The sequence below is a fragment of the Oncorhynchus clarkii genome, chromosome 17 (assembly GCF_045791955.1).
Source record: "Oncorhynchus clarkii lewisi isolate Uvic-CL-2024 chromosome 17, UVic_Ocla_1.0, whole genome shotgun sequence".
NCBI lineage: Eukaryota > Metazoa > Chordata > Actinopteri > Salmoniformes > Salmonidae > Oncorhynchus > Oncorhynchus clarkii.
This window is the reverse complement of record NC_092163.1, coordinates 46708070-46719029: the sequence shown is the minus strand read 5'-3', so window position 1 is coordinate 46719029 and position 10960 is coordinate 46708070. Positions and strand designations below refer to the sequence as shown.

At 39.5% G+C, this 10960-nt stretch overlaps 2 protein-coding genes across 6 annotated transcripts in view; one reads left to right on the top strand and one right to left on the bottom strand.

Annotated features, from left to right (window-relative positions):
* Positions 1–190: 190 nt before the first annotated feature.
* Positions 191–7187, bottom strand: LOC139370958 (coenzyme Q-binding protein COQ10 homolog B, mitochondrial-like). 4 transcript variants are annotated; one of them, XM_071110892.1, is made up of 5 exons: positions 6537–7170; positions 5388–5534; positions 4641–4833; positions 4404–4505; positions 191–252 (listed from the first exon to the last, which is right to left on the bottom strand). In XM_071110892.1, the coding sequence occupies exons 1-5, from the start codon at positions 6677–6679 to the stop codon at positions 229–231; spliced, it is 609 nt and encodes a 202-aa protein (XP_070966993.1). In that variant the 5' UTR covers positions 6680–7170; the 3' UTR covers positions 191–228. The 4 variants fall into 4 exon arrangements, with proteins under 4 accessions (XP_070966993.1, XP_070966988.1, XP_070966991.1 ...); XM_071110887.1 differs by lacking the exon at positions 191–252 and adding an exon at positions 862–1745 and having other exon boundaries at positions 6537–7187; XM_071110890.1 differs by lacking the exon at positions 191–252 and adding an exon at positions 862–1745 and having other exon boundaries at positions 5388–5501; positions 6537–7140.
* A 2190-nt stretch (positions 7188–9377) lies between these two features.
* LOC139370938 (serine/threonine-protein phosphatase 6 regulatory ankyrin repeat subunit C-like) overlaps positions 9378–10960 on the top strand; it is a 35625-nt gene continuing 34042 nt past the window's right edge. For both annotated transcript variants that reach the window (XM_071110841.1, XM_071110842.1), the window contains exon 1: positions 9378–9551. In XM_071110841.1, coding sequence (XP_070966942.1) covers positions 9525–9551 — 27 coding nt within the window. In that variant the 5' untranslated portion in view covers positions 9378–9524. The remainder of the gene's footprint in view (positions 9552–10960) is intronic.

Here is a 10960-nt window from a genome sequence, read left to right as displayed (position 1 = left end):
TGTTCTCTCGAATTCAGTTTTTTTTATTACTGTCTGTTTATGAAGATGTGGTTGTTGCACATTCTTTACCTGAATGCATTTACATTACCACAGAACAGTCATGTTATTCTGTGCCGGCTGTGTATGATACATATGTGTTGGCAGGAGTTTTCTGAGGACATTGCAGTTATTAATAGTGTACCAGACAGGTCTCCACAGCACTCAGGTTTCTGCTTCCCTTTGGCCTGGTCAAGACGTCATATGGTACGGAGACTGGATTCCAAATAAACAACAGAGTGCTTTGGTCAGAAAATACAAAATTGCTATGTGTTGCAACTGATCAATTGGCTGACAATCGATACGCTTCCTCCTAATTTGCCAAGCACTCCTGTGACAACCTGAAATGTCCTGATATTGACAAATGCGACGAAAGAGTTGTACTTTAGTTTATTGGCTTTTGTTTTAAAGTCTAAAATACATACATAAACGGGGTGGTAATGGCTGGCAGGACCTTAAGAGCCCTGATTCCCACCAACAGAATCACCCCTTTTCAACATCTCCAGCACCACCCCAACCTATGTGAAAATGGGAGTGTTTATGTTTTGAGGTAAAAGATGTCTTCCTCTAAGTGTTTCCAATTAGTAGGCAATGCCTACTCATAATTGGTTAAAATCACAATGCACACTGTCATTGTAAACTTTTTCAAAACATAAACATGCTGTTTTCACATTTGTTGGGTGGTGCTGGAGATTAATATGACGTTAAAATGTAAAATGTCTCTATACCCCAAAATAAACAAAGGCAAATCATGGGAATGTTATAGGAAAGCGATATAAATCTCCCTTTCAATGGCGGTGGGGTTATGATATGGGCAGGCAAAAGTTACGGACAAGGAACACAATTGCAGTTTATTGATGGAAATTTGAATGCACAGAGATAGTGTGACGAGATCCTGAGCCCTATTGTGAGGTCAATTTTTTTAAGCTATCTGACCAACATATGCATATCTGTAATCCCAGTCGTGAAATCTATAGATTAGGGCATAGTGAATTTATTTAAATGAACTGATTTCCTTATATACACACACTCAGTTAAATTGTTGTGTTTATATGTGTACATAGATTTAATGTGTGGACATGATTGAAACCAGTTAAAACATCTTATGAAAATCAAATGGGTGTGACATGGTAATTCTGACCACCCAAAATATATTATGTTCAGTTCTCTTATGAGTCCCCAGTTAACTAGCTGAAGTATTTACTGGATTGGTAAAAATAATCTTGAAAGCCTGACAATTCATTACACTTTACAAAATATGGAATTTGCTTCAGTAAATATCAGGCTCTGCAGCAAATTGGCAATAAATAGGAGAATGGCCTAAGAATCCAGTACATACGGAGGACGGTCCCAGTCTGAAATGATGCTCTTCTCACATGCAAGTGGTGGCTGTGTTGTTCAAGCAGTCAAGCTGGAGATCCATTCCCCACTTCAACCGTGTCCAACAACAGTCATCTGTCTAATGGTCGTCCACAAAATGCAATGGGTTGAAAGTGGGGAAAACGTGTGAATTTCCCAGATATGTACAAGCACATGGAGGCTCACGTTTGGTTCACCTCATGGAACATGAGTTCTCTGGGTATTTTAGTCTCTGGGCCGAACTTGATGCAAGCTCGGCCCTCGAAGGCAACAACCATTTGCTTCACGACCTCATCAAAGAAGACCGTCGCTAACTGTGAGTGTAGCAAAGAGCGAAACTCAAAAGATATCTGCAAGACAATAAGCATAGGCGGAAAATTGTTGAGGTTCTGTTCATAATCATGTTTCCCCAATAGATGATTAGGTCATTAAACCTGCAATTATAATGTCTGTTTAATCAGAAGTTCACACCACTATAATATTCAAAGTATTAAATAGTTTGTTGCATATAGGGCTGTGGCGGTCACGAAATTTAGTCAGCCGGTGATTGTCAAAGCAAATAACTGTCGGCCTCACAGTAATTGAATGTTAATTAACACATTTAGCATCTCCTGGATTCCACATAGCCTACAAGCCACTGATGTAGACATTTGAAACATCTACATTTTAAAAAGTCTAATAAATCCATGTAATATAGCCTACACCTTCACAATAAATCCATGATTTATTTAAGACAGGTCTAAAGAAGCATGATATGAAGAAAATGTAGTTTATTTCAGAAGAAAATAATAGCATACTCTGAGTTGCCCTTATGTTAGGGCCTGATCTGGCTGTGGGCTACACTAATTCATTTAGCAGACCAGATTTGCTTATAATTCTGTGGCTTTATTTTATAGTATGAAGAATAGAATTGAACATAAATATTTTCTCAAAACAATGGAGTGCGCACATGCGGCTATTCTGTGTTGAGCGGTTAACAAAGAAATAGGTATTGCTACATGCTTAATTTAGAGTTATTAATGTAACTTAAGTTCTACAAACATTGGGCTGTATGTTTTGATTTTTAATACATAGTAAGGCTGCATGAGAATGATGATTTTAAAAAGTCACTTGAAAGGCATGTGCTCTGCGTTGTTTTTTTTGCGCAGGCTGTACACACTTCAACATCCTCTCATTCACAATTTGACAAGCACTTGATAATGATTCGAATTTCACCGCGGCATTCCCCTTTGTGGCCATAATGCACCCTCAAAAAATCCATGCCTTTTCCAGGCCGGAATGATGCGTTGTGCCCTTCTCCCTGAGTGTGCTGTGCAATCCGAAGAGCCTCTCACTCACGTGATCGGGTCTTTCTCACAGGCTACAAGTGAAGACAGACACGTCGGGGACACAACTGCGCACATCCTTATCCAATTCCGAGGTGCATATTTGTTCACATTTACTTTTCGTCAGCCAACAAGATGAGTAGGCCTAATGAACAGCAAAAACATGTCAATCTACTATCCCCCATAGTACAAAAGTTGACCTATTCTATTCTGTGTGAGAAATAAATATTCCAAACATAGTCTGGGACAGTTGTGGGATGCGATAGATCCCAAATTAATATAGTCACTAAAATATATATTTTTTAATGCAATGTGGCTGATCAGATCAGAACGTTTAGCTTAAAATGGTAAACTATTAGGCTATTTTTTTAAATTATAAAGCACAGCAATGTTCACATGGTAATAGGATAAGCGTGAATGTTCCATTAGCAGGAAAACACCATTATCAAAAGTGACTGCAAATGCAATAATGCATGTAATAATGCTTTTATTATAAAGGTGCATTTTTATGGTGAAAATGATCTTCCCCAAACTTGAAACTCAGGCACTGCTTTTATATGCCAGTTAGGCTCCACAACCCTTGTAAAGCGGATTAATGTGCTTAATTTTAAGTTATTTGGCCACTTTCGTTCTGATACAAACCTTCAGGTAGCCTAGTTGTTAAGAGTGTTGGGCCAGTAACCGAAAGGTTGCTGGATCGAATCCCAAGCTGACAAAAATCTGTCTTTCTGCCCCTGAGCAAGGCAGTTAACCCACTGTTCCCTGGGCACCGAAAACGTGGATGTAGATTATGGCAGCCCCCCGCACCTCTCCGATTCAGAGGAGTTGGGTTAAATGTGGAAGACACGTTTCAGTTGAATGCATTCAGTTGTACAACTGGCTAGGTATCCCCCTTTCTAAAACATATAGGCCTATGGGCTAGGCTACATGAGGTGTACGAGTAGGATTAGAAAAAGTTGCAAAAAAATGCATAATTTCTTATGCTGAGCATCATTCACAAGTGATAGGCTAATATTGTCACCTATCAGACTATTCTTGATTCAATCTTGTCTTTACATATACTAAATAATGTGTGACATTTTTGTTTTGATTTAGAATGGACCATTATCATGCACCTGTATCAAAACAGGAGCAAGTGGAAAAATACATGTCACCTATGCACTTAAATAGCGAATGGAGGATGCTTTTCCCCGTGGTTTATTTGCATGCCAGCCAGGTAGGCTATACTCCTGTTGTAAATATAAGCAATCTGCTTAATATTAGGAAAGTTGAGAAATAAATATAGTAGGCCTAGCCTATAGAAAGCTGAGGGATCCCCTTTTTATTAGCGGCCATCACTCTGTTTTCTCCCGCAATTGCATAGCCTATTGAAATGTTGAGCAACATGAGCTCATGGGCTCTCATGAAGTGTTTGATTAGATTTTTGAACACATTTGCATGGATGTCAGAGTGATTAAAGGGACAATAGAGAGCTGAGTACCAGGCAGTAAGCAAGTTTGGTAGACTACTAATGACCAGCAGAAACATCAGAGCTTGAAGAAGCCTAATTACCGTGACTAAACAGTCATGTGGAATTTGACTGCCTTCATGGCTCAGGACCGCCAGTGTGGCGGTAATAAAGTCACCGCAACAGCCCTAGCTGCATAGCAATAGTATTGCATGGTGCGACAAGGAAACACTTACAGAGAAATCAACAGTACAGGTTCTGGGATAACCAGGTATTCCAGGGCTGAAACGCCATATTGTCTCCAAGTGGTTGAACAGTTTACCATCTGTGCATACAGCCTACGGGAAAGGGGAAGTGCCAGTAAAATGAGATGCAGTGCATGTTATTATTGGTGAATAATTGTTAAAGAATAACTTTAAAGCACTGCAAAACAATAGACTTATAAGATCATGGAGTTGATTGAGCTTACGAACCTTGACTAGATGAGGGCGCACATTGGTGATCATGGAGGTGTATCTCTCAACTATAGGGGGGAAACCCACTTCTAGTTTGGCTTTAGCATGGCTGGCTCTCTGCATGATGAACTGAGATTTCTTACACCACGGAACAAAGTGCTTATAATCGTCCACGTTGGCCACCACATCATACATCTCCTGCATCGAGTAACTACAGAGAAAAAAAAGGGGGAAATAGTATTCTTAGCATATTTGCATGAGACCATACTTTGCTGATATGACGATACAGCTAGTCTTCACACTGAATAATGATGCAATGTGCTTGATTTGATGTTAGTATATTTGTCATTTACATGAATCTGTTGTTCAGGGACAGTAGTAGGCTCTTATCAAAGTTCACAGATAGAAAATGCTAAGTATGTGGCCCTTGCCATGTGTTTTCTCAATATTGTTATGGGATACAGTACATTTCATAGAACTAGAGCACAAGGGGGCGCTTTGATTAAAGGCCTAGTGCAGTCAAAAACGTGATTTCCTGTGTTTTACATTTCCACATTGAGGTTGGAATAAAACTGAAAATTATAATAATACCATTTTAGTCTAAGAGCTGTTTGAAAAGACAACCTGAAATTTCAGTTCGTTTTGGTGCAATGGAGTTTTGGCCTGCCTGGTGACATCACGAAAATGGTTGCTATGGACCTTTAAATGAATCAGCATTTAGCCATGTCCACTGAAGCAGAAGCACAGATGCAATGTCTACATTACCCAATGATTCTTCGTTCTGAATACTGTTTCCTCTTGTTGGCCAGACTAAGGAAGGTTCGGCTGGGGGGAATGATAGTTGTCCTCCTGTCCAAATGGATAAGAATCCTGGGGGTTCTGGTCATAAGGATGCCACAAGATGTCACATATCTGTTGGTCCAAGAATGATCAGTCACAGACTTGCAAAACACCACTTTAAAACACGGGTTCATTGCATTCTAATAAACCCCATCCATAAGACCCTTGTTATACAATGTTACCAGTTGAAACCCAACGGAGACCCAAATTACCATAAAACGTTAATTAAACGCTTGTCTCAAATAGCCTCCTGTCCCTTTTAATAGCCGGGCAACTTAACACATTTCTGCAAAAAAACACTGGTTTTAAATAAATGCCGTGTCTAAATGAATAGTTAACGAGGTAACCATGAATTGTTTCATGTTTGATTTTCTACATTGAATAATTCAGTAATGACTCGAAAGAATGATGGCAAGCATCTATTAATATCACCAGTAAAAAACTTCTAGCCATTTTGGGGCGGAAGGTAGCCTAGTGGTTAGAGCGTTGGGCCGGTAACCGAAAGGTTGGTGGATCGAATCCCCGAGCAGGCAAGGTCAAAATCTGTCATTCTGCCCTTGAACAAGGCAGTTAACCCTGGGCCGTATTTGTAAATAAGAATTAGTTTTTAACCGACATGCCTAGTTAAATAAAAGGTTAAATAATTAAAAAAAAATAGGCTGCTAACAACTGAGAACTGCTAGCTAACTGGCAAGCACAAAAACAAACTACTTCGTGACTACAGACCCCTAGAAAACCTACGATCGTCTTCTAGTGGCGAAAGTAAGAACTGCCCAAAATGCACAAATATATATTAATATATATATTTTAAATAGACAAACGTGGCACCGTGTGTACATGATAACACTGTGCAGGAAATGAATAAATGTATTCAATTGCTGGAAGTGAATGCTGGAATTAAACGTTTAACTATGCAAATTAATAAAAGCTGTACGCATTAAGGAAATATAAGCCTGTCTAATAAGCGCCTGTTGTGTTCAGTGATTTAATCAACTAAAGCCCAGGCTATTAATTTTAGTTTCTTGGTGTGTACTTTTTAACCGCATAATCATCACCCCTAACCCACTCGCTTACCTGATTGGCTGTTTAATCCGTATTCTTGGCCCCAACACTGTATTCAACCGGTTTTTGCCAAATGCAGAGACATCTCGCAACTCACTGAATGTCCGTATGCCTATAGGCAATCGAAGGGTGGTCACAGTCGCCAACCCAGCCATTTGTTATTTTATAAAGACAGTGACTGGCAGCAACAATTTAACCTAGCAAATTACCTAACCTAGCTAGCTCACGCTACACAGCCAAGCTATGAGATGGTCGCTACTAGAACGCTAACTGGCTGATGCTATACGCATTTACGTATAATTAGTAACGTTAATTCAGAATGTCAAATGTCTAACTAGTTAAATAAGTAGTTTGTAACAGAACAATGTTAGCTACCGAGCTAGCTAACGGTAACTAGCCAGGTAGCCACAAGTTAACGTTAGCTACCTAACTAACATTTCAGAAATGTCATTTATCGCTTTCTAGCCTCAATCGAATAAACTGCCATAACTGTTTAGCAAGCTAGCTACATAACGTTTCGTCTGCCATCTTCTTCCTTTATTATTACTTTTATCCGGACAGGTCAACTGGTGGCAAGTAGGATCTATTATATTGAAAAGATAGTCGATTGACCCCTCTAACAATGGAAATACATGTCCGCAAAGGCGGAAGGAAGGTGGGAACAAGAAACACAACTCTCATATAACATTGTCGGAATGCCATGCGCGTCCACTTTTATATCGGTACGTTCGTAAAAACCTAAACATTACGAAACTTATGTTCGATCAAATAAGCTCCACGTCGTAAATTCGCAATTACATTTTTTGTTAACCAAGTTCGAGACTCATAGACCTCCATACCAAAAATCCCCACTTGGTCTGGTAATCAATGTATTCTCGCGCTGACATATTTTGGGCGTGGAGTTGATCCTCTCGCTTCGGCTTTTCCTCTTTGCTGATAGTAACGTAACGTTATTCTGCGTTCATAACCAGGTGTGAAGGTGGGACTACATGACTGGGAAAAATATTATTGAACTCTCCTCCAGTTGGTAATAGAGATAAATATGGGGTCTTGGGGTCTTTTTGTAAGAACCAGCAATTGTTCGTTGGAGAAAGCCTATGAGGAAAGTTAATGGCTTTTTGTAGAGTTTTTGGATAATCCCCGAAAATAAGGTTAGTAGTAAACACAGGTTTAGGAGATCTTATATGTTTATGTGCTTTATTACAGATGACAATTTTAGGACTCATCACTGCATTCTTTAGCAGAAAGGTTTTTTGGCCGTCTTTGATGTCACTTAGGTTGATACATTGCTATGTTTTCATATATAAAGCACTTTTACATCATTACTAAACTGTAGACATTCAAGTTACCACACCGGTCTTTATTTATTATTATTTTTAAAACTCTGCATCTTTGGGAAAGGTTCGTTGGCAAGCTTTTAATTGTAAAGTCTACACCAATTGTATTCAGCTCATGTAATAAATACATTTCTATTTGATTAATAACAGCATTTTCTACAGTTAAATGCAACGAATTTAAAAAAAATGTGTAAAAGCATAATATCTGTACTTTCATTTTTATGGTTCTCGCAGCTTGTTGGACATTAGCCAATCAGCGTTTCTTAACGCGTTCAAAGCACCTGAATGTATCCTACTGGTATTTACTACTTCACAACTTTACCACTTGGTTATGAATGCAGCATTCGATTCTTCTGAAATGTCATCGTGACTAGATTAGGCCACTCCCACTTAAACTAGGTAAATAGCTGCTAATCACGTGACTTATTAGTAATTTATTTTGTCAATGAATGTACTTATCACAATAATCAGGCTTCCATCCAACCCTTTTATGCTGATAAAGTACATGTCGGATAAAACATGTAATGACAGGCCTCATGGAAACAGACCATTCTCTGGTAAACTTTCCAAATGTCGACAAAACAAAGTGCGCTAGACAAGGTGGGATCGTTTTGTGTAGGTAAAAATAATTATGCGAGAAATGTTGGTGGAAACGCTTTAATGCACAAATGTTGATATAATAACCACCATATAGGTGCGATGACATGTTGTGTGGTCCTCCGTCCCACTACAACTCGTCGGGAAAGCATGCAGTTTATTAGGCTACAGATGAAATACATTAGATATGATTAACTTCACAGGGTTGAAAGTGCAAGGTGATGCTCTTGATGCGCCATTCCAGTAAATATCGAGGGTTTTATTCTGGTAACATGATCTTCGACACTTAGCTGCTGTTTGACAAATACAAATGATCTCGCTCTTTTGTCCATACTAATCTCATCATGTAGGCTATATGTGAGCTCTAGCAAACAGCACGCACATACACTTTTGTATTTGCTGTTGGCAAGAGAGCACGTGTCAATAGCAGAATGGACACTCAGTAGAGTTGAAAATGCGATTGAAACCGCAAACGTTTTTTTTATGTGCGCTATGCACAGCCTTTTATCGACAAGTCAATTTGACGCAAACATCTCTGGTGGGAAAATGTGCGTATTGTTTGTATGCTTATTTTAGAATATTTTCATGAAAATCTGTCGCAAATTAGATGGAAAGATAGCAAGGTTGACAAAACTACAAAAGATTGTACAAAAAAAACATGCATGTTCTCAACAACAAAAATTAGATACAGCTACCCAACACACAACTAGTCCAGGTAGTTTTCTTGGAGAATACCGATATAGAAGGGTATAACATTCATTGCAGACATTTTTGTGACATAGTTACGATATTACTATACTAAAGGAATAATCTGGTGAATCATTACATTTATGGATGGATGTTGGTACACTATTCAAAGTGACCACTGTATGTCGCTGCTGCACTAGCTAGCTTTACCAACTGCAGCCGTTCAGAAACGCACACTTGTGTCTATCAGAGCAATAACAACTGCGAGCAAACACGCCACAGAACAAACCCTTCCCCGAATAATTGCCCCTATAACACATATCGCAGTTACATCTCCACCCGATCCTAATGAAGAAGCTTCGGCCTGACTGACTGGGAGATGGGAGTACAAAACATAACAGACCAGGTGGGTAATGCACATTAACGTTAGCTAGCTAAAACATTCCTTTTTGAAACCGTTGCTTCCTTTATCACTATTTCCTCATGAGGGCGGGTTTGATAGCTAGCTCACGCTAGCTGCGGTGCTTGGCCTGAAAAGTAGTTTATGGCTATTTAAACGATGCAGTCTGATCACATTCTACATGCTCCAATAAAGTATTCTAATGTGGGACTGTTTGCTAAAATGATGTCACCAATGACTTGTTCGCTTGCTAATGCCAACTAGTTACATTTGGCAATAGGATTTTACACGCGAACGTTAGACCAGTTTGCCTAACCAGTCTAGTCTACTTAACTAAATGATTTATGATGGAGTTGAGCGGCGACTGAAACGCAAACGTCACATACAGTTTAGTAAAAAAAAAAATCTAACTACTGATTTCAGCACCCAAACGAATAGCCCCCAATTACACAGACCAATGTCGTGTTTAATTTCGGGCTATTCGTTGGGTGCTAAAATCAGTAGGTTTCAATAGAAACGTCATTTTATGTGAGGTCGGAGCTCCAGTCCGTCCACACTAGTTGCCGCTAAACTCTATTATAAATAGCGGAGTTGAGTTTAATCGGCTAGCTAGGCTTCCATTCCATGCGGTAGCTAGTTAGCTAGCATTGGCGATGAGTCATATTCAGATTTGTAGCCAGCTAAATGTCTAAGCATTTGAGATTTTATCATTTTCGGCATACACACCTTGTTCAGACAACAACCAACCAATGTATTAAATGCTTAGCTAGCTAACGGTAGATGGCTGGCAGCGAGGGTACGGACTTAGCTACTGTAGCTCGCTGCAATCAGCTAGCTAGGGACTGGGCTGTCACTAACATTTATTGGTAAGGTCTCTTGCTAGTTGCACATAAATGCTAGCTAGCTGCACATTGTGTATTTAGCTAGTTAACGAGACACTACGTTAATCTATAATAAGCTAACTTCACTTCCATCAGCTGTTACGATTGAATCACACTGCGTGATGAGGCGTTTTCCAAGTACGTTGTGTTGGGTGCATGCAGCTAGCTAGTGAGCAAATCTGACTAGTGTCTGCTAGTAATTCCCAATCAAGTTCAAATGGCTTGCTAATGACAATCATCCACCCTTCCCCTATCAGGGAAGCATCACACCAATATCATGCTGACATGTAGTCTGACTATGACATAGTTTTATGTGATTCAGGAGAACATTTCAAACAACTTTGCAAGAAATATTCACAGGAGGATCGGTATGTCATTAGGGTGGCTTGGGGATAAACGTCATTAGGCTAGAATGTATGCGTTCACTGCTGTCCACGCGCGTCTCTGTGTCGACCACTCATCTCTGCCTTGGCAAACATCTGTTTTCTCGAACCACATTGCATTTAGTCTCCCAGGGCAATGAATGCAAATCAA

What these genes read in the sequence shown, in the direction of transcription:
- LOC139370958 (XM_071110887.1), bottom strand. Translation starts at nt 6,679, where the DNA reads ATGGCTGGGTTGGCGACTGTGACCACCCTTCGATTGCCTATAGGCATA. An exon ending in CGGATTAAACAGCCAATCAG is followed by an intron (nt 5,535 to 6,536) that starts GTAAGCGAGTGG and finishes TTGGACCAACAG; the next exon opens with ATATGTGACATCTTGTGGCA. An exon ending in TGCGCCCTCATCTAGTCAAG is followed by an intron (nt 4,506 to 4,640) that starts GTTCGTAAGCTC and finishes CCTTTCCCGTAG; the next exon opens with GCTGTATGCACAGATGGTAA.